Source organism: Eimeria necatrix, genomic scaffold (assembly GCF_000499385.1).
Source record: "Eimeria necatrix Houghton genomic scaffold, Enh_scaff185, whole genome shotgun sequence".
In the NCBI taxonomy this organism is placed as follows: domain Eukaryota; phylum Apicomplexa; class Conoidasida; order Eucoccidiorida; family Eimeriidae; genus Eimeria; species Eimeria necatrix.
Window position 1 is genome coordinate 19,680 of NW_013655072.1, and position 27,862 is coordinate 47,541.

Sequence of the window (27,862 nt, forward strand, 5' to 3'; positions counted from 1 at the left end):
AATGGCCGAACAAGCCATTTACCAAAGGCGAGGGCACACAGTTGGTTTTAGCTCCCACGAAAAGTGAGGCATCCTACCTCACTACTTTCTAACACGGCTGCAGCGCCCCACCTGCTGCCACTACAAATCAGCTTGAAGTCTCACTGCATTTTCCACCCAGCACGCCAGAGGCCGATAGAGTAGATCCGTAACACTAATGTGTGCACTTTCTATTTCTTGCCACTATTATCAGGTTGTCCACGAACATCGAAACACCGTATGACCACGCCTCCTGGACAAAAAAGTGTGACGTAAAACGCCTTCTCGGCGTACCTACCAATAGTTGCCGTAATGAAAAGCGTAATCCATGGCAGTCGCCTCAGTGTTCAACGCTCGCCTCAGTCATGCAATACAGAAAACCTGAGTTCCCGTCTCAAAGTACACTGGCTTGCACGGCTATCCCGAAGCAGATTAACTGCACGGCAATCAAGCATAAAGCCGTATTATCGCAAAAGTCTACAGCGCGCTCCGCGCACTTTGTAAAATCAACTAAATGGAAAAGCGCAACCCCCTGACGAAACACCTACATCACGCGCAGCGCTGCGCTAGCTGCACGCAGAAGGAGGTTGGTTTCCGATGGTCGTGAACGCAGGTACCCACTACCACTTGCATGATGAGCGCAACGAGAGCACTACAACGGAGAACTGGAGTTGTATGGTCTCTGCAGAAAGCATTACTCTATGTAGGGTGCCGCAAAGCCCCCAATCAATACGCTGCTTCACAGCTCAAACAGTGGTCTGAACCTGCGCTTTTGGCCCTCGTACAGAACGGCGGCGCCATCAGCACTAGGACAAACCAGCCTGGACGGGCAGTCCCTGAGATCGTTTTCCCTTGTTCTGAGGGGATTATAGCATTTTATTCGCGCTTACTTCGAGTACAGTCACGCGGATGGCTGTACCCTGCTTTGTCCTGACAGTACGCCCCGCGAATGTAAACGCTTTCTCCTCATTGACTGTCCGGCCATCCGCCGCTCGTAGTGGCGCGTCTCTCATTAGAGTGAGCTTGCAGTCTTGAAAAAGGTGACCAGGGAGGTATGCCACCATCTCCAAAAAGACTATAACCCTCTGCGGGAAGGGTTGCAGGTGTCTGCAGCCGCTGAGATGGCTCACCTACACCGGTCGGAGGCTGCGCGGTGAATCGCGCCAAATGCACTCCAGCCCTGCGACCAGCAGAAGCGTGCTGTTCTGATGAGCGATCAGCAGAGTCGGGGAAACTGTCAAGCTTCGCTAACAGATTTAAGGGCCTCAGTGAGGATTTATCCAGACAAGAAGCATACAGCGGGCCACTCCAACCTCCCTGTTCTGCTGTCCGTGACCGAAAGACTGACAGACCCACCGCCGACAGAAAGGCATCTGCAGGGACAAGGTGTGGCCCCCTGTCACGATCAGCCTCGGAGGAATGAAGTGCACGTGGGGGCTGCAAAGCCGGTCCAACTCCTTGTTGAGACAGCTGCCCAACTCGCCACGGTGGAGGTCTGACTGTTCGTGAAGCCTCTGCCTTCATTGCGTCGTGCAGCAGCAAAGTTTCGGGGTCAAAAGAACAGCGCACAGCTTCCGCGAACTCTTCTTGCAGCGACTTGCTGCTCACGTGTTCGTCGAACTCCCTGTAGGAACCTCTCCGTTCTCCGCGCCCCTCCGCCGCGCCTTTAGGATTGCTCAGTTCCTCTGCAACGGGCCGCTGGAACGGCAGAAGCCCGCCAGCCGCAGTCACCGCGTCTCGGATCATGTCTCGAAGTTGCTTTATTGGGAGAATTCTGGACTTGGCTTCCAAGAACTGCTGGGGCCCCAGCAGCGCGTACACCCCAGTGCGCTTCTGACACTCCACGATTTGCGCGCGCAGCAGACAGTCCTTCGCAATGTGGTCGGCGTGGACTCGGTAAATGGACCTCAGAACATTCAGCTGCTGCTCCACAGCTTCCAGAGGAAGTGTGCTCGTTGACACTTCTCTCTTGAGCCGCAGCATGCCTCCCAAGACGCCCAGGCAGCTCTTCAGAGCTACGTCCGCAGTCCCGAGTATGCTTACCATTTTCCTGCGGAACTTGGCAGTGTTCTTTCCCCCCTCGAACTGCCGGGGCAGCTTCAAAGAACTCATCAACACCATCAACTGCATCACGCCAAGACGGAGGCCCTCGTTGCCCTTCTCCTCCCCACTGCACTCGAGGGACTGCCGCAGCAAGTGGATGGCCGCGTCGCCAACAGTGCCTCTTGTGGGCACCACTTCGACCTTGGCCAGCGCAAAAGCTCCCAAGTCCACGCCCACCAGCATCACCACCTGCGAGGCCAGCAGCAGGCGCTGCCTGCAAGACAGAGCTGGCAGCAGATGCCCACAGAGCTTCGCAGCCTTGTACATGCGGTTGAAGAGGCAGCCAACGTAGCCCCTCTCCGTGGGGGGCAGCTGGCCGTCTTCCCACAAGGCCAAGTCGTCTTCCCTTTTGCTTTCTGCGGAAGGGGAGTCCCCAGCAGCATTTGCGGAGCTCTTCGCCTCGGCGGAGTCCTCTTTAGCCGCGCTTTCTTCTGGCCCTGCGGCGGGTTCTTCTGGCTCTTGGGATTCGGAAACCTGACGATCCAGAGAGGAGCTGCTGCTCCCAAAGCGCCGCTGCACTACAGGCTCTGTCCACTTTTCTGCGGACTCGTGCTCCTCTTCGTCACTGCCATCCTCGCGCATGCTGCCTAAACAAGGTTCATTTCTTAGAGCTGCGAGCGAGCGAGGGACTGGGGCCCACTGCCTCCAGGCCTCCACAGGCCGAAAGCAAATCAGCAGCAAGTACGCTACTGCCAACGACGCGAGGACTGCGCCAATCAGACGAGCACAAGACTGGGAAAAAGGAATGTTTTCCGAGCGCGGGGCGAAAGCCAGCCTCTCCGCTACTCCCTGGCCAGTAAGCCGCCATAAACGTGAGTCGAAAGCTTGGTGGGTGGTTTCAGAGGACGGCAGGTAGTGCCCGAGTTGTTCATGGTCCATCGGGTTCATTGGACCGGATTATGTCCCTCGCTTAAGTGGGGGCAAAACGCCACGTACTGCCAACTTCCTTTGGCTCCTCTACAAGTGCTGCAGATGCAGTGAAAGATGGCACTGCCTGCGACAACTGCTAAGCACTCTCTGAGGTTGCTTTGCGCCTCCCCTGCTTGCGAAAATGCTGACAGTTTTGAAAACGTTGATGCCCAAATATGAAACATTGATCTTGGTTACGGTCCTCCCTCAACAAGATGTAAGCAAGCAAGTTGTCGCTTCTTGCTGGTTGAAACCACAGTGAGATTGACGTTTATTTCAGCATTTAAGGCGTCTAAATTACCTTTAGCAGCATGGCTGCCCATAGATCTCCAGCCCCAAAGGGCGCGCTGGTATAGTCAGCGCGAAATCTTAACTGTCCGTTCTACGCCACTGTCAAGGCCTAGTGTATCCCCATCAGCAGCAAGCTCGCCGTGGAACTTTCGACCCCGAAGCGGACAATAACATAATTATCACAAAGCTCCTGTTGACAATGCCTTTGGCTAGAGCTAGACATAAGCAACAGCTTACGAGTACCTCACTTGGGCAACTCGATACCCCCGTCTGTACCCGAGAAAGGTTGAGAAAGGTTCGTGAAATCAGCGAGGGGCATTCGCTATGCTTGCCATGTTGGCTTCTTTTAAGCAATAATTATCTCCGTATCGGAGTCATCAATATGAAATTTCTTTTGTGATGAGGAAGGAGTCAGAGATCCTAGTGCTACAGTGAGTTCTTCGCCCAACCTCCGGCCTGCCTCTATTTCCCCACTGCGCAAAGCGCCCCAACAGAAATATTGTTGCGTCTACACAAACAGCCACGGGCACACTTTCGGAGCAGATAATCTAAGAGGACTAAACTAAATATTACCATTTAAAATGGGTTCGACCTAACAGGAAATCTCACAACGCACCATGTTAACTGCTGGTTGATTCGGCTGGTGATCGATGATGGCCCTACAACGCTGTGGACTGGTTCCTTCTGTGACGTCACAGGGCTAGCCTCCACGTCCTTGTTGGTCTCATTTGTAATTGACCGTTGGCGTAAAGTAGTGTTCTAACTTGTCAAACGCTGGTGGCAGAACTTCCGAACCTTTTGCGGTTAACTGTTTTCTTGTGCATGCCCCGGATGCTAAATGTGCGCTGGTCTTCAAATTGCTGCACCTCACTGCTCTTTCACAAGATGGAGAACTGCTTCTCCCTTTTGACTCGTTGCCGACTGCAAAAAGAGTACAAAATATGGGAGTTACCCCCAACTGCGTCCACTTCCAAATGCGTCACACGTGCATTTCTCAGTTCCTTTCTCAGTTCCTGCCAACTGTGACGAGCTACACATTCGAATGTCACGGTTTGTCATAAGTTCCGATGGCTTAAGCCACAGTTTCATTCACTTCCTGCACAAATAAGGCACCACACTCCGTGTTTAACTGGAGGGGCACAGCGCATTTTTAGTAGGGGAGCAGTTGGGGCGTCCCGTGTTCCTACTGCTCCTAACACAAGTGTATTGTAAAACCCTGTTCAACTTCTCATCCAACAAGTTAGCGGCCAGCACACTAGCACTGAATGTGTGCATGTGTAACTTATATCGCCGTCAGATCTGGTGCATGCATCTCAGTGCTTTTTCCGCGAACTCTGCAACGCACAGGAATGTGTTTTGGCCCTCCCTCTTCATGTTATTTGCATATTCTCCCACCATTTCACTACTCAAAGAGCCTCTGGTTCAAGTTGTCGTGGTGGTCCATTTGATGGACTCAAGTACGCAGTAAACGCCGCGCATGCATGGCTACAAAAAACTTCCCGATTCCCGCAAAAGTGTCTATAGTTCCCACTGCGGCACTAATTCTGGATTGAAAAGTTTCTGCACAACACATGGTGACGAAGCTGTGCCTGGCGTGCACACGCATCGTGCATTCGCTTAGCGACCAAGCACTGAACGAAAAGGTCTTCCTAGCGCTTCCGAAATGTTGAACACATGAAAGTAGAAGAAATACGCAAGGTGCAGACGCCCATAAAGTGGCATCTCTGTTTCATCCTCGCTTCGGTCATACAAAGAAAAAAATTTGAATAAGCCCCCGGTAAGTTCCCGGCATCCTGCACAGCTCTGTAAGCACGGAGAGCGAGGTTGATCTGCAGTGGTGAAGCGGAACACAGAACCGCAGCTGCAGTGTACGCGCACTGTGCATCATTGTGCACATGGAGGCGCGACGCTGTCCCGCACTGCGGTGGCTCACAACTGAATCAGTGATCTAAAATGCGTGTTTGTCCGTGGCACAACGTGACGCCGTGTGCACTGTCCTTGAAGGAAGTAAGCTTCAACTGGCACTTTCCAAGGCCGCTTGCGTTGTGCTGCAAAAAATAACATTTTATTGGCGGCCGCTCCGAATACGTCCACCCAGGCGGCCAACGCCCGCTTCGTCCTGGCCTTCCGTCCTGCGAAAGCGAAAGCTTGCGCCCCCCAGACTGCCCGGGAAGTCGCTGCTTGCAGTGACGGGACTCTCTATAGATTCGGCTGGCGCTTGTGGAAAAGGCGACCAGGGGGGTATGCCGCCATCCCCAAAAAGACTGTAGTCCGTTTCTTGCATAGATGCAGGTCCCTCTAACCACATGTAATCCTCTTGAAGCTCAGCAGATCTCTGCAGCTGCAGCCTGCTCTGACGCTCTTCTTGAGAACGCGCACGCGTCTCCAGCCACGCAGACGGCTCAGCTACATCCATCCGCTGCACCAGAGGCGAGTGCATCAAATGCGCTGTAGCAGCTACATCCGTCCGCTGCATCAGAGGCGCTTGCATCAAATGCGCTGTAGCAGTCTGTCCTGCAGAGACGTGCTGTGCTGATGAGCTGCCTTGAAAAAAAGGTGCACCATACGAAGCAGCTGACATCTGGAAGGGTCTTGCAGAGGAAGCGTAGGCCCCGGGATAATATGGGCTCCCATGTAGAGCTCCCCCTCTTGCTGCTGGCGACCAAAACACCGACATGCCAACGGCTGACAAAAAGGTCTGCGGAGAGACAAACTGCGGCGGTTGTTCAACAGGCCTCCCGGCAAATCTGTCTGTGGTGGGGGGCATCAAAGCTGGCCCAGCACTTGCACCTTGCTCAAGCAACCAGTCAGACCAAGGCGGTGAAGCTTCACCTTGCAGCGTATCATCCGGGTCCGTATCTATGTTCGCTTCCGAGGTTCTGTCCTCATAGGAAGCTTGAATTGCTTGAGACAATGCACCTTGTAGCAGTTCGTTACCGGCAAGCCTACTCAGCGACTCAAACTCACCACTTCCCTCTTCAGTCTGCTCCTCCATTGCGCTGCCATCACTCTCACGCTTCCATGCACTTCCTTGTCCACGTTGTAGAAGTCCGCCAGCGGCCCTTACAGCTGCACTTATCTGGCTCTGCAGTTCTTTAACTGGCAGAATCTTACCTTTCGACAATTTAAAGTGCTCCCGACCAAAAAACACATACAGACGCGTACGCTTCTGGCACTCTAGTATGTGTGCCCGAAGTGAACCATCCCTTGCGAGGTAGTCGGCGTGGACATGGTAAAGAGCCTTCAAAACACCGAGCTGCTGTACTAATACGCTAGCCGGCAGCTTCCTCAGCGATAAGCTTTGCTGGAGCCGATGTAGCCCCCTCAGAACGCCCAAACAATTCCTTAATACTGTGTCGGAAGTTGCCAGTATGCTTATCATTTTCTTTTTGTATTTAGTGGGGGTCTTTTCTTGATCAATAAGTCTTGGCTTCTTAATCTCACGAATTAAAACGATAAGCTCACGAAGCGCGATACGATCGCCTTCATTGCCTTCGTCGTCCCCACCGCGTTCAAGCGACTGCTTCGCCAACTGGATGAGACAGTCACCTACGGCGCTCCTCGTAGGCTCTATATCTTCCTTAACTAATGTAAGTGCTCCCAAATCCAAGGCAAGCAACCTCACCACATGGAATGTAAAATACAGGCGTTGCCTGCACGTCATGACTGTCAGAAGAGACCCACACAACCTCGTCGCTTGTACGATCCGACCAAACGTCCGCAACAGAAACTCCCTTTCACATGTTGGCATGTTTCGATTTACCCACAAGTGCAAGTCATGCGTCTTCGAGCTATCTGGGGAAGAGCCACCGCCCGCAACGTCTCCGGAAGTTCCCTGTACCGCTTGGCCGGCAAAGTATCCTTCGTCGCGTGGTAGTCCGACATTCCCTTGAGATTGGAAAGCCTGTTGAGGCGGTGACATTCGCTGTTCCTGCAGGAGTGACTGCACCAAACGTTGTGCCCAACCCCCCGTCTCCCCGTCATCATCTTCTTCATCGTCATGTAAGAAATCTGAGCGGCATGGTCCATATCCACCAGCTGCAAGGGATCTGGCAGGTGAAGCCTGCTGACGCCCAGCCCCTATAGAACGGAAACATAGCAGCAGAACATACGCTACTGCTAACGAGCTGAAAACTGCGCAGAGTCGAGGAGCCAGAGACAATGGAAACAACTTGCTTTTGGGAGCGCGCTGGACAAAAAACGACCCATCCGCGGAGCTCTGGACAGCATTTCTCCTTGAATGTGAATGAGTGGAGGCAGAGGAAGACAGGTCGTGCCTGAACTCCTCAAGCGACAGTTGATTCATTGGATCGAGCTTTGTCCCCCGCGTCTGCGGGGGACAAGGCCGCAATTTTTGCCAGATTTCCTTTGTTTTCTGTCCGAATGCCGTCCATGTAGCGCAGGCTGGCACTATTCTAGCTGCTGTTCAGGACACTTTGCTGTTCTTTGGCCGGAACAAAGCAAGCTGTTGCTTTTTGCTGGCCCATGCTATGGTAATGCTGACGTTCAAAGCAGCTTCTGGGGCATTGTGACTCCTGTCACCACCAGCCACGTCGGCAGTTCCCCAACCCCGAAGAGCATAAGCTTCGACAATGAACCCCAAGACCAAAAGAGAACAATGCCAAATCAGCAGAAAGCTTGTCCTAGGGACTCATGCATACAGGAAATTATGTGTAATATTTTAAAACAGTCTGTATGTTCACAGTCAGGGCGTCATAACTCCCCGAAAAAGACAGCTCATCAAAGTACACCCAACCGAGAGAAGAATAACGGTGCGATCATAACGGAACTGCTCCTGACAAAATCTAATAATGAGAGCTTTGGGAACAAGGTCTCAAGTCGAGAGCCCAGAGCTTTCTGTGACAGCTCATGAAAACAGTCACTTTGGCACTGTTCAGCTATGAACCCTGTTCATGACGGCTGAGTTGAGTAGCGACCAAGAATCCTTACAGCTAAATAGAGTCAATCATGGGATTCTCGGCTTGTGATTGCAAGCAACGAGAAGACATAAACCTGCACTGAATTCCCAGCAAAGCGTCCGCTTTGCCGCTGGTCGTTCAGTAAAGGGAAGGACTCAAAAAGGATCCCATTCCTTGGGAGCTACGGAAGCTTCAACTGCACGTTTTTGAAGAAGACAGTCAATAGGATAAATTTTATATCCTTATTGTGAGGGCATTACATTGGACATGAAGAACCTAACCTACTCGCAAGATACCAGGTCGAGTAGCAAAGCTGTTACTCGGTGATCGATGGTCCTTGTTCGCTGCGTATTCCTGCCTAGGCGCCGTACATATTATCCCCTGGCCCTTGTCAGCGTTAATTTGACTTAAAAATCAACACGTAAATGGTTTGCATATTTGGCAGGCTACTGGTAAGATTGCCTGCTTCCAGCAGGTTGTCTCGAAGCACTTCTGCTGGTGGCATGCGGCGTTACGCCGTATCGCCCTTTTGGTGTGCCTTCTGGTGCCCTTTTAGTGTGCCTTCTGGTGTTTTCGTTTGCTTATGCAAGAAAAATATGGAAACTCTAGTTTTCTTTTTAAAACCGTACACCTTGGCCTTGAAATGCGTCGCACACTGAGGACACGCTACACCTATACCTCCAAGTGGAGTAGGATTAGCATAGGGAAATAAATAATTGGTTCGCACTGTAATGGCCTGCACCACATTCTGTTCGTGCGGCATTCCTGCTCAAGTGAGATGCCAAACTTGATCATGTACTATAGGGCGCCGTCCCCCTATCTTACGGACTGGCAATATCGGCCGTGCATCGTTTAGGACGAAGGCACTCTGCAGTGGCCCAATTAGCAATATGGCTCCTCTAAAGTACATTACATTCCGCAGTCAATGCTTCAGAGGCACGTAAACTGGCGCCATACATTTATGCGCGCATTTGTGAGCCCTTCTTTCATTCTAATGGCGCCATCGGCGTCCACCCTGCCGTTCCTTCATCCGGGCGAAAAGTGTGCACTGACGTGCCTAGTCATTGTTTTTTTCATGTGGTTCTGCCGCTTTTTACTCAAAATGCCCCCGGCGTAAGTTGTACTAGTGAGGTATTTGACGAGTTCATGGATTCCGTTCAATGCATAATACTCACATGGCTACTTATGCAGCGCCTAGTTCCGGAAGATACGCCTAGCTTTTGCTACCGCTCCACGTGGTTGTTCTTCTAAAAAACTTCTTGAAAGACGCAAGTGAGGCTGTGTCTCCTATGCGCACCCATGGAGCATCCGCTGGAAAACCAAGAACTGAAAAAAAACGTCCTTCTGAAACATTTAAAATGTCGAACAAATCAACATGAACGACGGCAACATAAATTTCATTAGAATGGATGGCACACGTGTCAAAGACAGTACTTTGGCGTGCTCGACTACTGCAACGCACACTAACATCAAGGCAGAAGACAGCAATCATGTATGAAGCCTTATGCGCAACACGAAACACTATTGCGCTCAGCGCGGTCCAAAAAATTCCCTGAACGGAAAACTGCAGACCAATTGTAAGCCTGCATCGTCCAGGGCGCTGCACAAGTCACAAGCAGAACAACATTGAAATGCAGTGGTACAGAAGGCAATCAAGCATAAAAATTGAGACTCAGGCCTGTGAGGCCCGTAAAGAATGTAGAGTTACCTATATGGTGGCTTACGGGCCTTTGGTATCGACGTGGGCCATAGCACAACCAGTGGTCTCAATATGCGATTTTACCCGCCGTACAAGAGACGCCTGTAGCACCGTCTTTAAAACAAGTCAGTATCAACTCGCAGCTCCTCAGGTCGTCTTGTCATATGCTGGGGGAATAACGATGTTTCATTGTTGGCTAATCTGAGTATGCTTGGGCGGATGGCTACCCAGTGCTTCATCTTGGCCAAAGGACCCAGTGTCAAACCACTCAGAGTTTCCAGCGGCGCTTCGGTTTGGAGCGCCCGCTAGAGCCTGTGAAAAAGGTGACCAGGGAGGTACACCTCCACCGCTGAAAAAACTGTAAAACGCATCTTGAGGTGCAGGCGCTTGCGGCCGCTTATCCCCTTCCAGAGAAGGTGCGCCTGCTTGCTGCCCGCCGGCATTCTTTTGTGGAAGATGTGCACGCGTCAGCAGACCCCTGTCCTCCTCTTCTTTTCCAGCCACAGGTGCCTGCGACCCGCTGTAAAAATAGTATTGAAGAGGTGCAGGTGATTGCAGCCACCTGTTTCTCTCTTCTCCAGGAAGTGTAATTCTCTGCTGCCAATTCCCTTCTTGAGGAACTGCAGTTGGCTGCAACACTCCGTACTGTTGAAGAAGCGCAGGCGCCCGCAACCAGTTTTGCTGCGCCCTCTCAAAAAGAGCAGTTGTCTGCTGCCGTCTACAAACGTCCAACTGACATGGAGCTGTGTGTTGCAGCACGTTTTCACTTTCTGTAAGTGCAGTTCTCTGCAGCCACTTGTAGCCCTCATTTGCAAAAAGTGCAGTTCTCTGCACCTGCCTGTCATCCCCTTTTTGAAGAAGTGTAGGTACCTGCTGCCACCTGTACTCATCTGTAATGAAGGCACTTGTATTATGCCAGGCGTAATCCTCTTCGCGAACAGGTGCAGTTGTCTGCGGCCGCACGTAATCCCTCTGTCTAGCAGTTGCAGTTGCTTGCAACCCACTGTGGTCCTTTACTTGAAGGGGAGCAGTTGTCTGCAAACCACTGTAATCCTCTCCTTGGACATGTGAAAGTGTCGGCAGCCAATGCCACTTCTCTTGCTGAACAGGTGCAGCGGTGTCATGCACACTGTAACCCTCTTCTTGAACAGGCGCAATTCCATGCAGCCAGGTATAACCCTCGTCTTCAAGGGGTGCAGTACTCTGCTGCCTCCTGTGGTCCTGTACTGTAGGAGTTGCTGGTGTTTGCAACCACCCGCAGTCCCTCTCCTCAAGAGCTGCAGGTGTCTGCATCCAGTTGCAAATTTTTTCCTTAGAGGATACAGGCGACTCTAAACGTTCAGACGGCGCAACTGCACCCATTGCAAGGACGGCAGTAGACTGCGCTATATGCGCGCTAGAACTATTTTCGGGAAAACTGTATTGCCCTGATGAACTGGCATGATTGGCGCTTCCAGATTTTTGCGTGACTGATGGATACGTAGGTCTTTGCGACGGAGTAGCCAACCCGGAAGAATCTAGGTGTCCAACTAAAACTTCCTGTTCTGCTGCACTCGACCCAGACACTGACGGAACAACTGGTGACTGGGAAGCTTTCGTAGAAACGAGCGGTGGCGATTGCTCAACATCCTTCTCGGCAAACGTCCCTGTGGGGGGAGGCTTCAGAGCTGGCCCAGAACTTGCACCTTGTTCAGGCAACCTGCCGGCCAACGGTGATGGAGCTTTACCTTGCGGCGAATCCTCCGCCGCCGCTTCTCCACTCACCGCTTCTCCACTCACCGCTTCTCCACTCACCGCCAAAGTTTTGGACTCACAGGAAGACTCAATTGTTTGAGATAATGCTCCTTGTATCGGTTCAGGACTCAGCGGCTCACTTAGCTGCTCAGGCTTACTATCTTCCTCTGCAGTCTGCCCTTCCGTTGAGTCGACAGCACTGTCAAGCCCCAATGCGCTTTCTTGTTCAGGCCGTAGAAGTCCCCCAGCGACCCTAACAGCCTCCTCTACCTGTGTGTATAACTCTTTGACTGGGACAATCCTTCCTCTCGACAGCTCGTAGTGTTCGTGACGGAAAAGTGCATACACGCGTGTACGTTTCTGACACTCCAGCATGTGTGCTCGAAGCGAGCCGTCTCTTGCAACATAATTAGCGTGAACATGATAGAGCGCCTTTATAACTTCCAGCTGCTGCGCTACTACTTCGGTAGGCAACTTCTTTAGCGACGAATCTTCGTGAAACACTAGTAGCCCTTGCAGAACGCCCACGCATTTCCTCAATATCACGTCAGCAGTTGCCATTATGCTTATCATCTTCTTTTTGTACTTATGAGGGGCCTTTTCCCTCTTCACATACCACGGCTGCTTTACCTCGTTGACCAAACGAATCAGTTCCCGAAGCAAAGCGCGATCGCCTTCCCTGTTCTTGTCGTCCCCACTGCGTTCAAGCGACTGCATCGCCAACTGGATGAGAGAGTCACCTACGGCGATTCTCATAGGCTCTATATCCCTACTAACCAATGAAAATGATCCTAATTCCAAGGCGAGTAACCTGACCACCTGGAATGCCGTCTGCAGTTGTTGCTTGCGCGTTAAGACTGGCAGTAGTGACGCACATAACTTCGTCGCTTCTAGCATTTGCCTAAGCATGCGTATAAGATATTTCCTGTCGTCTGAAGGCATGTTCCAATGCGCCCACAAGTGCAAGTCCTGCGTCTTCCAATTCCCTGTGGAAGAGCCTTTGCGGGAAACGTCTCCAGAAGTCCCCTGTACCGCTTGGCCGGCAACGTACCCTCCGGCGCGCGGTAGTCCGACATTCCCTTGGAATTGCAAAGCCTGTTGAGGCGGTGGCATTCGCTGTCCCTGCAGGAGTGACTGCACGAAACGTTGTGTCGCTCCCCCCGTTGCCCCGGAATCACCACCAGCATCCCCAGGTACGAAGCTTGGGCGACATGGTCCATATCCACCAGCTGCAAGGGATCTAGCAGGTGAAGCCTGTTGACGCCCAGCCTCTATAGAACGGAAACATAGCAGCAGAACGTACGCTACTGCCAACGAGCTGAAAACTACGCCGAGTCGAGGAGCCCACGATGGTGGGAACGGTTTGTTCTTGGAGCGGCGTTGAAAAAAACGGAATCTACCAGCTAAGCCATCGCCACTCCTTCTCCGTAAATCTGCAGAGGAACCATGATGAGTGCCGCCAGTAGTCGGCAGATCATGCCCGAGCTGCGCGCGCGGCTGTAGGTTCATTGGACAAAGTTTCGTCCCTCATGCAAGCGAAAATGGATCTCAGTAACTGCCAGCGAACTTTTGCGCATCCAGTGCAGACTGGCAATATTTGTGGCTGCCGCTGAGAACTGTTCTGTCGCTGGTCACTAGCGAGAAAAATACCCAGACGGGACAGATGAACGTATTGGACTCGCTTGCAGCGCGGTGCAACGCTGTTTATCCAAATGTCCTTGTTTCTTCCCCAAAAGGCAAAGAATTTCGTGGAGTGGAATCAGCTCCTGAGTACCATGCTTACTATTAGTAGCAATGCCATTGATTCCCCCGCAGCGAAGACGTGCATGACGGCATGGTCACGACGAAACAGCTCTTCCTGCGTCTTGTAAAAAACTTTAGAGTAACGTTTAAAAGCCTTCTCACATGTTTTAGTTAGTGATCGCTGTTGAAAGGATCTAGCACCGTGAGCCTTCTCGGACTTTAAGGAGCCCAATGGCGGCCCTGCTCAGCGATTTGAGCGGTGCTGAGCAGTGTTTAGCACCCAAGCCAGAATGTTTATATATTTGTTTTCGAATACCAAACCAGTGGGAATCCTTATGTTGCAACGTATTTATTGGTAAACTCCCGTGCTATCTCTGCTTCGCTCTCCGGCGCCTCGATGAAGATTATATCGCGGATTTTGACAAACTGTGGCGACTACATCCTTCGTATCTCAAGCTACCAAACTTCCGCAACAAGCTTTTTCCAATTTTGAGCGTTTGCGCTGCCAAAGCACTGCAGGAATCTTTTTCATGCCTCCCAAGTGAGCAGTGATTGCTAGTGTTCTACAACGCATCCTGTGTTGCCATCCATCCTAGACGTGGGCCCAGAGCTGCTTCCGAGTCTCGCTTATGCGAGTGAAGCATTTACTTGGAGTAGGATGAGTTTAGCACGAGTTGAGCGGGCAGCTCGGACTACATGAGCTCAAGAAAGGTGTGGCATGTTTGTATGTACTCATTCCACTAGTACATACGGCTGCCTATCGAGCCTTGCAGCACTGCGACGATTGAAGTAATAGCGGCATGCAGTTGCCATCCACCTCGCTGCTCTGCAACAATGTTCCGGGACCATGCCTATCTTTGCCAGTCTGTGATGCTGTACTCTATGCAGTTGCCGCAAAGCTTCCTCCACACAGTACGTGTGCCACAGGCAACTAGAAAGAATGAGACGGATATTTTCAAAAAGCAGCTTCAGCGGAGGCCAATATACCCCATCGAGCGGCCAGCTAGTAAAGCCAGGGGCCAAGGAAGTTGCAAAGTTCTGCTGCGACCCGAAGGTCAGCAGCAGCTGCTTAGGATTAGACGAGCACTGTAAGTGCCAAACGAAGTTCGAGCCCTTCTCGTGCTCATAGCAATAACTAAGGTACCCACCTCTGTTGTCCTTGCCCAGGCGGGGAAACACTATAGTAATACCATTCCTGGTGCTTTAGTCTCCTGGGGCTATAACAACAAATATTCTGCTGCATTATATGACAAATTACAACCATGGAACGGGTCAACTGCCGACTCGCACGAGGAAACGCGTTTGCGATGTGGCTCACTTGTTGCGCACGAGCACACTACGAAGGATTTAACCTTCCCAAGCGTTTCTTGGAGGCCTTTTAGAGACATTAATGTGCATTGGGCAGATACTGAACACTACCTTCTGATTAGGAACTGTGCAAGCTATTCACCTACCGCTTAAGCAGTGTTTGAGGATGGCAATGTTTGAGGTGCGGGCGGCGAGAGGCACAGAGAGCCTTTTTGGAGGAGCCAGGCAGTAGCCATACCTGCCAAACTGCATTCAAAAGGTTTTGTTCAGTGACTTGCCCTTCTATATGCGTGCCTGTTTAGCAAGCTAGGAATGTTCTCTAAGTGGATAACCTCTGCGGAGGTCATTATAGTCATTCGCCGCTACGGGAAACTCGGGAATTCAAGCTCACCAAGGCGGACGAATTAACTTCTCAGAAAACGGATGCCTTTCACTTCCAGAATATTAGAGCTATTAATTAGCTGCCTACAAAGCGGGCTAATGATAGGTGCACAGGGGAGCCCAAATGTCCAGCCCATAATGCAGTTGACCTCTGCAGAAGGCAGCATCTGCATGCGTATCCCAGAGCCCAAGACAGGAACACACCTTCACAGAAGGCGCTTTTTGCGGGGCATGCATTGGCAGGCGCATTGCAAATGGGCCAAACCAAAAGACTTTTTGTTGGAGAGAACTGGCACATCTACGGAACAAGTGGTGCAGGTGTTTGACAAGGCCTGCACACGCAGTCTTCTACCACACGGCGTGTGAGGAGGTAGACAAAGTGCGGTTCTTTCTAAAGTTTGTAGACTTGATATCTGCGAAGCTAGGCATGGACTAACGCTATCTAAGAGGCTTGTTAGAGCAATCTCTAGAAGGCGATCTGTTACGGTGCATCAGCAGTATCTAACGGCTACCATAGCAGTGCTAGTGGAGAGGGGCGTTTGCAAAGGCTTTTCCTGACGCGAAAAGCAGTTTGAATGCGAGAGTGCCGCTAGTAAGACTGCACCACTAAAATCCACTTTCGGGAACAGAGAAGTAAGAAAATAAGAGCTGCAGCTTGCTGCAAGTGATTGCAGGATGTTGCACATTCCATTCAGTAGTAACTGGCCGCTAGGCAGGAAAGCTGCACTGCGAGAGTCAAAGTTTAGCAAATGGTGTTAACCGCCACACTGCGGAGGCCAGACGGGTTTACTTGAAAGTTCGAACACTTGAGATAAAGATTTGCTTAGAGGCAACTCGAATATGTGCAAGTGCTTCCAGAGTTTGCCAGAAATGCCGTTGCAACATTGGCTGGCTCTCTGAAATCTTCTGTGCAGATTTGCAACCAGAACTTGTTGCTGTGATGCGCACAAAGGAGAACGTCTGCGAATCGCTTAAATTGACCAGCTTTGTTCTCAGATTTCCTTTTTCCAGTCCCATTGTGATTAGTTTTACCATGCATCATCTGCAGTTCCCGCTGAGTACCCATGCACTTGCCGCCCCACAGTGATTTTGTGAGTAGGCTATGAGCAAACAACCTGAGCTCTGCCTGCGTTTTCAGCACGGAGAAAGGGAAAACTTACTAAAGCATGAAAAAGTTCCTGAACGAAACCCACAAGGTGGAGCTTTTATTTGTGCCAACTGTGCCTGTAGTGCGCAAGCACTACAATAGGGCTTGCTGGTGATCTGTAGAGGATAGCAAACTGATGACCTGTGAGCGGATAAGAGGTTGTGAAGCAGATTGAGCGCTGTAACTTCTTACTATTGAAATGGAAAAGCAATTTATCAGCAAATTAACATGTATAAACTACAAATGCCTGCGAATGCCCTAAGATTGGGGCTGCCGACAGTGCGGGCACTGGTGCGGTGTCACCTCCTCACCGGACCAGCAAAGCAAGAACCATAAGAAATGGCTTTTCGTGAAATACGATTTTGAGAACTTGAAACAAAATGGTCTTTTTAATAATATAGCTGACGTTACGAGATCGAAGCGTCTGTAGAAGAGAAGATTTCATAGAGCGCCAGAGTTGTGGTCGTGCAGCATCGTAGACCCTGTAGAGAACGCAGTGTCCTACAGTGCCAGCTAGATCCTAATGGCACGTTACGCCATCTTGTTCCAGCCTCATTTCGGATACCAGTAAGCTAAATGTAGTGTTTGGGAGACCAGTAGATTACATATAGTGCTTGTGGACCACAATGGTGCTTTCTGGTGAACTTGAGAAGGTATCTGGCTGGCGACCTGTAAGAGACGAACACGCGGAACGAGAGCAGAACTTTCTTACCAGTAAAAAAATAAGGCAATTTATCAGCAAGAGAACATGTGTAAGCTAGAATTGTCTGTGAATGGCCTGAGATTGGGGCTGGCGATGACGCTGGCTGGCGCCGGTGCAGGCACTGCCCCAGCCGAGTCAAGGCAGGAAGAACTATGATGGGAAAGTTTCAAAAATGTTCGATTGACAGACTCGAAAAATGACGGGTTATTGATTATTTGGCATTGTTTTATGAGATATTTGACGAATGATGCAAAGAATTTATCAGAAGGGCGTCCTACTCATGCGCCAGGCAGTACTTAGTAGCAGCAGGGGACGCCATACACCATATTTGGGGGCTTTTCCGGGATATTAATTCGTTTTTTTCCGGAACTAGGAGTAGTAATACTTGCAATATTTGCCCAAATGATTCACACCCAGAGAGCACCTAAGCAACTCCCCGTTATCTTCCCCACAAACAAATGTCCACAAACTCCGAAGCAAAATGCGCACAAAATGCCGGCCCATCCTCTTCATGCCACTCCCACAGTGGCAGAGGCCGCGCGGGCTATAACTAAAGTTGGCGGCCAGCTAGCGAAGATGAATTGCACAGCGCCTTCTGCTGCTACTACGCTGCTGCCTGGCCGCGAAAAAGGTGTTCTTTGAAGAGCCCTCTGCTGCCGAAGAATCTCTTATGAAACAAACGACATATCATCCACAATGACAGTCATCTTTCAAGTTCTCAACTCGACTTTCTTAAAAGGCGCTATCGTTTACAGGTGCTAATTTGCTGCCAAATTGCCTTAATTCACAAATAAGAAGAAGCTTTCGCGTTTTTCAACTTCTTAACATCTTAGATGCCACTGCTAGCTACTTTCTTGAGGTCACCAACAAGCCCTGTTGTACTGCCGGGGAACTACAGGCCAGTCCGTCAGGTGAAACCAACTCTAGTCCGCAATGACTCGGAAAATAAATTCTGATATAAATGTTATGGAGGCTCCGGGGAGTCCTACGCAACGTTTCCCAAACTTCTTGAAGACAGCAGCACTATGCAAGCCTTTTTGCTGGAAAGCTGCACTTATTGACTGCAGAATGGCCAGGGTTTCGCCCTCACGCTGCGGCTAATGAATGAGGGTTTGGAATTATGAGGGTTTGGAATTGTGAGGGTTTAGAATTATGGGGAAGATTCTCAAAATGGGTGGCTAATCTGGAAAAAGGAGGAGCACTTGTGTGGTGCTGCCAGCCACTGACACTGCCTGCCTGCAGAGCGGCCTACGCCTAGTCTGCTGCCACGGCCAGGCTCGTAGAAATGAAATAATTCTATTCTGAAAATAATATACCTTTATGACTCCAATATTACCACCTCGGGGGGAAGTTCCTGCGCTGCATGGTCCTGCTGCACACAGCAGCAGAAATGAAACTTCCAGGCTTGCTAAAACGCTAGAAGAGAGTTTAAGGACGCACAAAGCAGAGTTCACAGAGTGTAATACTTCAAATGTTTTGTGAGAAGAAAAGCAGAAAGTGTTTTCCGTGGTTGTGTCTTGCGAATGCGAAGTTCTGTTTGTTTCCTTCCACGCTGTGGAAGCACGCGAGAGCTGGAGAGGAACTGCAAGTATATTTTTGTTTGCAATTCGCATTTCAAGTTTTCGCAGATGTTCCCAGTGGGTCTAATAATATATTTTTGTTTGCAATTCGCATTTCAAGTTTTCGCAGCAATAGCGAGAGTCTCAGCCTTCGCAGCTTTCAACGGAAATAGCCTGAGACCAGCCTGCCTTGCTGCGGGGCTTCCAGGGCCTAAGCTTTCGCCTCAGCAGCAGCAGCAGCAGCAGCAGCAGCAGCAGTTGCAGCTGCAGCGCAGCAGCACGCAGCAGCTCTTCTGTTAGCGCATGCAACAGAAGAGCTGCTTTGCGGCAAAGCCCCGCAGCCCGCAGCCACAGAGGCTCCCACTTTGTGGTTTGCTGCTGCGCAGCTGCAGCAGCAAACCACAAGGAGGGCCACTTTGTGGTTTGCTGCTGCGCAGCTGCAGCAGCAAACCACAAAGAGGGGCCCCGAAACTCCCTAAGGGAGTAATGGCCAAAAGCTTCCCCAAGACCCCCTGCAGCAATTCAGTCTGAGGGCTTCAGAGAAGCCACCAAACCCCCCCGGCCTTGGGGGCCCCCGGGGCCCTGGGGGCCCCGGGGGGTCTTGGGGGCCCCGGGGCCCCCAAGACCCGGGGGCCCCCCAGGCCCTGAGCCCCCAAGAGCGGGGGGCCCCCAAGGCCCGGGAAACCACAAAACCCGGGGGGCCCCAGGGCCTCGCAGGGGAGCCTAGGGGCTGGGGCCCAGGACTTGCTCAGCTCTAGGGTTTACTTCCTGCAGCCAGCGCCACAACACTGCGCCCGCAGGGGCCCCCAGGGGGCCCCGCCCCCAGGGGGCCCCGCCCCCAGGGGGCCCCGCCCTCAGGGGGCCCCGCCCCCAGGGGGCCCCCTGGGGGCCCCCTGGGGGCCCCCTGGGGACCGGGACCCTCGGGTGCCCAGGGCCTCCGGAGGCCCCTGCTGCTGCTCTGGGGGCCCCCGGTGCTAGCGGCCAACTCTAAACCCTAAACCCTAAACCCTAGATCGGGGCCCCCGTTCTGCTACTAACAGCCAGGGGTATCAGGTGTGGCAACAGCTCGTTTCAGGGGAACTCCTGACTAGGGTTTGAAGGCCCATCTGTAGCTACGACTGGGCCGCTTATGCTGAAGTCCTAAACCCCAAACCCCAAACCCTAAGTAAGGGTTTTCAATTCTGTCTCACCAAGAAGCTTACCGACTCAGTGGGGAGCGGCAGCAGCAGCACAGCCCGTGCAGAGCCACCCCCTAAAAATTAAACCTAAAATCAAATATTAAAACTAAATTAATTATTTATTTAATTTAAAAGAAGACTTGAGGAGGAAAACGCGAGGTGCACCGGAGTCGAGGCCTGTGTGCAAGAAACAGCAGCAGCAGCAGCAGCAACAGCAGCAGCTGCTGCTGCTGCTGCTGCTGCTGCACGCGACATGTACTTGAAGTGTCTCATGTTTCTTTAGCTGCAAAACCTCCTTTTGGTTTTCTGAACAGCCTACCGGGCGCACATTTTTGCATTTCGAGCCCCTAGGGTTTAGGGTTTAGGGTTTAGCGCTCCAAAATGTCTTCTCAGTTCGCCGCCTGCAAAGCCCTCAAGGAGCTGCAGCAGCAAAAAGAAAGAAATTGTAATTTGCGAGAATTAATCAAAGACGATGAGCGCAACCAGCGCATGTATAGAGAGTTCGGAGGTACCTCTTGCCCAAACCCTAAACCCTAAACCCTAAACCCTAGACCCTAAACCCTAAGCGCCACGCCAGTCAGGCTCTGGGACAGACACTTGCGCCGTAGAAGACGAAGGGTTGAGGACTCGAAAAGGCTGCAGGGCTGTGAAGGTGTAGTGTGTGGATCTGCCTTGAATGGCTCGAGGGTTTAGGGTTTAGGGTTTAGGGTTTAGGGTTTAGACTAGGGTTTAGACTAGGGCTGTGCGCTCAGGCGTCTGCATGGACTTCAGCCGCCAGCTGCTAGACAAGAATGGCCTCGATGCCCTAATGAAGCTGGCGGAGGAGCGGCAGGTGCCTGACCTCTAAACTCTAAACCCTAAACCCTAAACCCTAAACCCTAAACCCTAAACCCTAGCGAGGGTTTGGGGTTTAGTAAACCCCTTGCTGGGCGCACTGCAGCGAAACGTGCAGCGGGCTAAGTGGAGCTGTGTGCTGGTTGCTTCTTTCGCGCCAAGGGCAAGGCCGAGGCTGCAGCGCGTAGGGCCTAGGGTTTAGGGTTTAGGGTTTAGGGTTTAGGGTTTAGGGTTTGCGGGCAGGTGGAGGCGAAGGTGAAGGCGATGTTTCAGGGGGAAAAAATAAACTCCACAGAACATCGCAGAGTTCTTCATGTGGCTTTGAGAACTCCGAAAGAAAATAAACTTCTTCTTGAAGGAAATAATATAATTGAAGAAGTCCACAGTGTCCTCCAAAGAATCAAGGACTTCTCCAACAAAATCCGCTCCGGTAAACCCTAAACCCTAAACCCTAAACCCTAAACCCTAAACCCTAACCTAGACTCCAAGGGCTAGCGCGGACTTCGCCAACGAGACCGGCAAATCTAAACCCTAAACCCTAACCCTAAACAGTAGTTTTGGGGACTTTTTCAATATTGTTCGCATCGGTAAACCCTAAACCCTAAACCCTAGCTTCGAGGACTTTTTCGAGAAAATACGCAGCGGTAAACCCTAAACCCTAAACCCTGTAGTGCTTCTGCCGCTCGGAAGGGTCCTTTTGCGATTGGCTCGACGCCAAACCCTAAACCCTAAACCCTAGACCCTAGCTTGCACTTAAACACTGAACTTTCGACTATAGCCTTAGGGTTTAGGGTTTAGAGTTAGGGTAAGCCCTAAACCCTCAGATCTCCGTAAGTTTTAGGCATCAAAGCCTAAAACCCTAAAACCCTAAACCCTAGTCCTGAAGACAAAACCCTAGACCCTAAACCCTAATGTTGGATCAAAGGATTTAGACCTCCGGCTCCCACAAGTGCTGAAGCTTCTACGGGCCTTCAGGGATTGGGGTTTAGTGCTTAGGGTTTAGGGTTTAGGGTTTAGGGTTTAGGGTTCAGGGCGTCTGCGGTGTGAGCCTCGCCGTTGCCTGTCTTTGCTTTTCCATTGCGCGCCTTGAGGGCTTCTGGCTGATTGCCGAGGGTCTAGGGTTTGGGTTTTGGGGCTTGGAGTTTAGGGTTTAGGGTTTAGGGTTTAGGGTTTAGGGTTTAGGGTTTAGGGTTTAGGGTTTGCGCGCAGGGGAGCTGCGGGGTGCCACTGGGGCGGTTTTGAAGAACCTGATTTGCGTGGGGATTGGGGGAAGTTATTTGGGGACAGAATTTGTGGTGGAAAGTTTGAGGGTTTTGAAAAAAGAAGAATCAAAAGGAAGACAAATAAGGTGGGCTGAGGCTCCAAACCCTAAACCCTAAACCCTAAACCCTAGTGGGGTTTACCCCAGTCGCCGCGGCCCCGTGGTGCCTTCACAGGATCCTCGGGGGAGCCACAGATCTTCATAAGCAGATCCGACGCGGGGGTTTAGGGTTTAGGGTTTAGGGTTTGGTCTCGAAGCTAGGGTTTAGCGTTTAGGGGTTTTGCGTAGAGCCAGGGCTTAGGGTTTAGGGTTTCGCCTTGAAGCTAGGGTTCAGGGTTTGGGGTTTTGTCTCGGTGCGAGAGTTTAGGGTTTAGGGTTTTCTCTGAACCTAGGGTTTAGGGTTTAGGGTTTAGTGCGATTGGGCCATGTCGCTGGCGGGTTGTTATCGCTTTCGTCTTTTTTTTCTCGATTTCTTTTTCATTTATATCTTTTCAATTAATTTGCTTTTTGGATTTTAATTTCCTTGTCATTTTTGTTTTTTCTCAAATCCTTTTTTGTTTATTTCTTTTAAATTTATTTTTTCATGTTTTATTCTTTTTTGGGTTTCGTTTTAATCCACCATTTGCATTGTTTTCGATTTTGCGTCTTTTCTCATTTTTGTCAAAAACATTTTAAAAACTTTCCAAGATAAATCAAAAATAGATAAATATAATTCATTTAAACATTTTAATTTAAAATAATTTGAATTCTTGAAAGTGGAAAAAGATTTGAAATAAAAATAAACTGCATATTTCGGCATTTCTGAACTTCCTTGTTGGAACTTATCAGTCAAAAGGGAAGTTGAAATTATTTTCCAATTAATAAAATTCCAAAAGTAAATTCTTTTTCAAAAATCAATTTTATAGAATGCCATTAAGAGAATGAATTCATTTCTTTTATTTCTCTCAAGTGCTTTCAAAGCATTTCCAAATGCTTCCAATAATTTGAACTTCAGCAATTTGAACTATTATTATCATTAATATTGCATTATTATTTGATATTCTCAACACATAATAATAATAATTACTATTATAATTATTAATTTAATTTTTCGCTTTTTCAAAAAAGCTGAAAATGGCGATTTCAGCAAATTTTCTGAATCGGCATTAAATGCCATTTGGAAACAATTTCGTCTTCCTCCTTTTTTCTTTTCGCCATTGTTCTCTTTATTATTCAGTATTTCAATTAATTAAATAAATAGTTAATTAATTAATTAATTAATTAATTTTTGTTTCTTTTTCAGTTTGGCTCTCTTTTGGTGGTGCTAGAGGCTTTTGTGTCTTGGGCTGAATTTCACATTTTCTTTTTGCCTTTTTTCTTCTTTTCTTTTTTTTGTTTCTGTTCTTTTCCTTTTCCCTTTCTTATCTCTTTTATTTTTTTTATTTTTTATTTCTTTTATTTCTTTTTATTTCATTTTCATTTTTTCCCCTCGTGGCCTACAGGGCTGCATGCGCTGGCTGCGTCTGAGTCTGGCGCTGTTCTGCTATCTGTGATGAATTGACGAATTAATCAAAAATATAAAAACAAATAAATAAATAAATAAATAAATAAATAAATAAATAAATAAATAAATGAACTTATTAATTGATTAAATGCCCCATCAGTTCTCCCCAATTGGCTCCACATTGCTGCGTTCAAGAAAATTCAAAAAGCTTTTCGAAAAGCATTCGAGGTTTTGTTTCTTTTTGGTGTCGATACACCTCAGAGGCTGCAATAAACACTTGTCAATTATAATTCATTTATTTCTTTTTATCTCCTGGGCCATCCGAATAGTGAATAGTACAAACAGACAGCAGCTCCGGCTTGTGGGCCACGGCGTGTGGCCCTAGCAGCAAACCCTAAACCCCAAACCCTAAACCCTAAACCCTCCTTTGATCTTTTCTTTTTTATCTGCTTTGCCTCGGACTCAATTCTCGTTGTCTCCTTTGCTTCCTCTTGCACCCTTGCCCTCCTCCTCTCCCGTTCTTTCCCACCAGCCCCCCTGCTGCTGCTGCTGCTGCTGCTGCTGCTGCTGCTGCTGCTGCTGCTGCTGCAGGTTTTTGGCAAACGTGGACCCCACAGACGTGGCCCGCAGCGTCGAGGGACTGTCTCCAGAGGAGACTCTGGTTTTGGTGATCAGCAAAACTTTCACAACTGCGGAGACAATTTTGAATGCTCGGTCTCTGCGGCAGTGGCTGCTGCAGGGCATAGGCCGCGAGGACCAAATTGGTGAGCTGCAGCAGCAGCAGCAGCAGCAGCAGCAGCAGCAGCAGCAGCAGCAGCAGCAGCGGCAGCGGCAGAGGCAGAGGCGGGGGCAGCGGGAAGGCGGGGCCGACGGCGGCAGCGGCAGCGCAGACGCAGGCTGCAGCAGCAGCAGCAACAGCAGCAGCAGTAGCAGCAGCAGCAGCAGTAGCAGCAGCAGCAGTAGCAGCAGCAGCAGCAGCAGCAGCAGCAGCAGAGGGAGCAGCGGGGGCGGGAACACGCAGACTTAATTCCCACTTTTAATATTCTCTTTATCATTTTTGTTTATTTTTATTTCTCGTTTTATCTTTTTGTGTTTCTTTTTCTTTTCTTTTTTGTCTCATTGGATTTCTTTTGTCCTTTTTGTCCTTTTCTGTAACTCCTTGGTTATTTCTTTTCCTCTTTTTGTTTTATCTTTTCATTTTTGTTTTATTTTATCCTTTTTATTTTTAAATCCTTTTTGTGTTTGTTTTATTCGGGAAGTTTAAATGAAAATGCTTTTTTGCAAAGGCATGTAGGCGGAGCCATTCGCGCTTAGAAGCGTTTAGGGTTTAGGGTTTAGGGTTTAGGGTTTAGGGTTTAGGGTTTAGGGTTTAGGGTTTGTGGGCGGGGGTGCAGGCCTGCATCTTTGCGCCGTCAGCACCAACCTGGAGCTCACTGCCAAGTTTGGCATTCAAGACGACAGAGTCTTCGGCTTCTGGGACTGGGTTGTAAGGGTTTAGGGTTTAGGGTTTAGGGTTTAGGGTTTAGGGTCTAGGGTCTAGGGTCTAGGGTCTAGGGTCTAGAGTGAATATAAAAGTCAGACTCCGCGAAGGCTGTAGGCCGCGAGGATTTGAATGCTGATTTGCGACGTCCTGGGCCATATGCTTCTGAGTTAGGGTTTAGGGTTTAGGGTTTAGGGTTTAGGGTTTAGGGTTTGGAGTTTGTGTTCAGGGTGGGCGTTTCTCGGTGACTTCGGCTGTGGGGGTTTTGCCTCTGGCCATTCATTATGGCTATGACGTTGTTGAGGAGTTCCTGAAGGTTCGCTGAAACCCTAAACCCTAGCAATTCCTAAACCCTAAACCCTAGCAAACCCTAAACTTTAGCAAACCCTAAACCCTAAACCGCAGGAGCGTGTAGTGGGCCTGAACTGCGGAACCCTGCATGCCTGAGAGTCTAAACCCTAAACTCTAAGATACCCTAAACCCTAGTGGTGGAGGCGCTCCAGCGGGTTTAGGGTTTAGGGTTTAGGGTTTAGGGTTTAGGGTTTAGGGTTTAGGGTTTTACTTGTGAATGGCCAGCTCCAGCAGTTCTGCTGCAGCTCCGGCGCTTCGAAGTTCAGCGTTGCGGCTTCAAGCCTTCGGGTCGCTTTCTGCTGCCCAGCCCCGGGCCCCAGGGTTTAGGGTTTAGGGTTTAGGGTTTAGGGTTTAGGGTTTAGGGTTTGCGCGCAGGGCTGCCACGCAATGGACCAGCACTTCTTGACGGCCCCAGTTTCCGAAAACCTCCCAATGCTGATGGGCCTTTGCTCAGTCTTCAACTCTTCAGTTTTGGGACTCAACTGCGTCGCAGTGCTGCCTTACTCCCAGGTTTGCTGCTGCTGCTGCTGCACTGCTGCTGCTGCACTGCTGCTGCTGCACTGCTGCTGCTGCTGCAGTGCTGCTGCACTGCTGCTGCAGTGCTGCTGCTGCTGCAGTGCTGCTGCTGCTGCAGTGCTGCTGCTGCTGCAGTGCTGCTGTTGCTGCAGTGCTGCTGCTGCTGCAGTGCTGCTGCTGCTGCAGTGCTGCTGCTGCTGCAGTGCTGCTGCTGCAGTGCTGCTGTTGCTGCTGCAGTGCTGCTGTTGCAGTGCTGCTGATGCAGTGCTGCTGTTGCTGCTGCAGTGCTGCTGTTGCAGTGCTGCTGATGCAGTGCTGCTGTTGCAGTGCTGCTGCAGTGCTGCTGCTGCAGTGCTGCTATTGCAGTGCTGCTGTTGCTGCTGCTGCTGCAGTGATGCTGTTGCTGTTGCTGCAGGCGCTCCCTAAACCCGAAACCCTTGTGGGGCAAGAGGGTCCTAAACCCTAGAGGCTAAATCCTAAACCCTAAACCCTAAACCCTAATTGCGTTGGTTTTTTGTTGCAGGCAATGCACAGATTTGCTGCCCACATTCAGCAGCTCACAATGGAGAGCAACGGTAAACCCTAAACCGCCGATTGGCCCCAAACCCTAAACCCCTGTTCAGAACTCTAGGGTTTAGGGTTTAGGGTTTAGGGTTTAGGGTTTACAGGAAAGGCTTTTCTTGTTTTGGGGCCTCAGGCAAAGGCGTGGACCTTGAGGGCAACAAATTGGAATGCGAGGCGGGAGAGATTTACTTCGGAGAACCAGGGACCAATGGTCAACACAGGTCTGCTGCTGCTGCTGCTGCTGCTGCTGCTGCTGTTCAGTTCTCTGCTGCTGCTGCTGTTCAGTCCTCTGCTGCTGCTGCTGCTGCTGCTGTTCAGTCCTCTGTTGCTGCTGCTGCTGTTCAGTCCTCTGCTGCTGCTGCTGCTGCTGTTCAGTCCTCTGCTGCTGCTACTGCTGCTGCTGTTCAGTCCTCTGCTGCTGCTGCTGCTGCTGTTCAGTCCTCTGCTGCTGCTGCTGCTGTTCAGTCCTCTGCCGCTACTGCTGCTGTTCAGTCTGCTGCTGCTGCTGCAGCTGCCGAGTCCGCTGCTGCTTTTGCTGCTGCTCAGTCCGCTGCTGCTGCTGCTGAAGCTGCTGTTGCTCAGGCTGCTGCTGCTGCTGCTGCTCAGGCTTGCGTGTGCTGCTCTTCCGGCTGCTGCTGCTGCTGCTTAGGCTGCTGCTGCTGCTTAGGCTGCTGCTGCTTGAGGCCGATGCTGCTGCTACAGCTCGTGCTGCTGCTGTGGCTGCTGTTGCGGCTGTTGCAGAGGCTGCTGCTGCTGCTGCTGACTGTTGTGTAGACCGGGCAGAGAGTAAAGGGAGAGCTGGGGTTTAGGGTTTAGGGTTTAGGGTTTAGGGTTTAGGGTTTAGGGTGTAGGGTTTGGGGTATGTGCACAGCTTTTACCAGTTGCTGCACCAGGGCCGTGTGGTGCCTGCGGAGTTCATCGGCTTCCAGAAGAACCAAAACCCCATCAAGTTGGAGGTACCTGCTAAACCCTAAACCCTAAACCCTAAACCCTAAACCCTAAACCCTAGCCCTTGCCGCCTTCAGCGCCCTGAGTAAACACCGACCCCAAAGAATCGGCATAAACTTGCTTTGCGTGCACAGGAGGGCCCGCTCTCGTGTTTAGGGTTTAGGGCTTAGGGTTTAGGGCTTAGGGTTTAGGGTTTAGGGTTTAGGGTTTGCGATTAGGGCGAGGAGGTTTCCAACCAAGATGAGCTGATGTCGAATTTCTTTGCCCAGCCAGATGCCTTGGCTTTTGGAAAGACAAAAGAAGAGTTAAAAAAAGAAGGGGTTTCGGAAACCCTAATTCCGCACAAGACTTTCCAGGGGAACAGGCCCTCCACCATGTGAGGGTTTAGGGTTTAGGGTTTAGGGTTTAGGGTTTAGGGCTGCAGGTTCAGGGCAACGGGCATGCGGCCCGAGGCTAGGGTTTAGGGTTTAGGGTTTAAGGTTTTGCGGTTGGGGCTGGCCGCTGCGGGGTGGACCAGGCTCGGCTTCGTGCGCCGTGGAGCGAGAGCCTAGGGTTTAGGGTTTAGGGTTTAGGGTTTAGGGTTTGGGCTTTTTGTTTCCTTCAAGGCCTCCAGAAAAGAACTGCTTAGCTGTCAAATGCAAGGGGCCTAGGGTTTCGGGCTAGCTTTGCGAGCTGAGCGTCTTCTGAGGCGCCAAGGGTTTAGGGTTTAGGGTTTAGGGTTTAGGGTTTAGGG

At 50.6% G+C, this 27,862-nt stretch overlaps 4 protein-coding genes across 4 annotated transcripts in view; 1 reads left to right on the forward strand and 3 right to left on the reverse strand.

Moving 5' to 3' along the window:
- Window positions 1-884: 884 nt before the first annotated feature.
- On the reverse strand, window positions 885-3,009 carry ENH_00023790 (hypothetical protein, conserved; the record flags this gene model as incomplete). The annotated part of the gene is made up of 2 exons (XM_013584623.1): window positions 885-1,048; window positions 1,149-3,009. 2 exons carry the CDS (start codon window positions 3,007-3,009, stop codon window positions 885-887), a joined length of 2,025 nt encoding a protein of 674 aa, XP_013440077.1.
- Window positions 3,010-5,386: 2,377 nt separating this feature from the next.
- Window positions 5,387-7,627, reverse strand: ENH_00023800 (hypothetical protein, conserved; the record flags this gene model as incomplete). Its single annotated transcript, XM_013584624.1, has 1 exon — window positions 5,387-7,627. The coding sequence occupies one exon, from the start codon at window positions 7,625-7,627 to the stop codon at window positions 5,387-5,389; it is 2,241 nt and encodes a 746-aa protein (XP_013440078.1).
- Window positions 7,628-10,125: 2,498 nt separating this feature from the next.
- ENH_00023810 (hypothetical protein, conserved) lies at window positions 10,126-13,182 on the reverse strand (the record flags this gene model as incomplete). Its single annotated transcript, XM_013584625.1, has 1 exon — window positions 10,126-13,182. One exon carries the CDS (start codon window positions 13,180-13,182, stop codon window positions 10,126-10,128), a length of 3,057 nt encoding a protein of 1,018 aa, XP_013440079.1.
- Window positions 13,183-20,073: 6,891 nt separating this feature from the next.
- Window positions 20,074-27,862, forward strand: part of ENH_00023820 (glucose-6-phosphate isomerase, putative) — a gene marked incomplete at both ends in the record, with an annotated part of 8,287 nt that continues 498 nt past the window's right edge. The window contains 12 exons of the mRNA XM_013584626.1: window positions 20,074-20,200; window positions 20,445-20,524; window positions 20,770-20,956; window positions 21,736-21,874; window positions 23,862-24,229; window positions 24,665-24,756; window positions 24,980-25,066; window positions 25,477-25,611; window positions 26,141-26,192; window positions 26,315-26,402; window positions 27,053-27,137; window positions 27,348-27,505. Of these exons, the coding sequence (XP_013440080.1) occupies window positions 20,074-20,200; window positions 20,445-20,524; window positions 20,770-20,956; window positions 21,736-21,874; window positions 23,862-24,229; window positions 24,665-24,756; window positions 24,980-25,066; window positions 25,477-25,611; window positions 26,141-26,192; window positions 26,315-26,402; window positions 27,053-27,137; window positions 27,348-27,505 (1,598 nt within the window). The remainder of the gene's footprint in view (window positions 20,201-20,444; window positions 20,525-20,769; window positions 20,957-21,735; window positions 21,875-23,861; window positions 24,230-24,664; window positions 24,757-24,979; window positions 25,067-25,476; window positions 25,612-26,140; window positions 26,193-26,314; window positions 26,403-27,052; window positions 27,138-27,347; window positions 27,506-27,862) is intronic.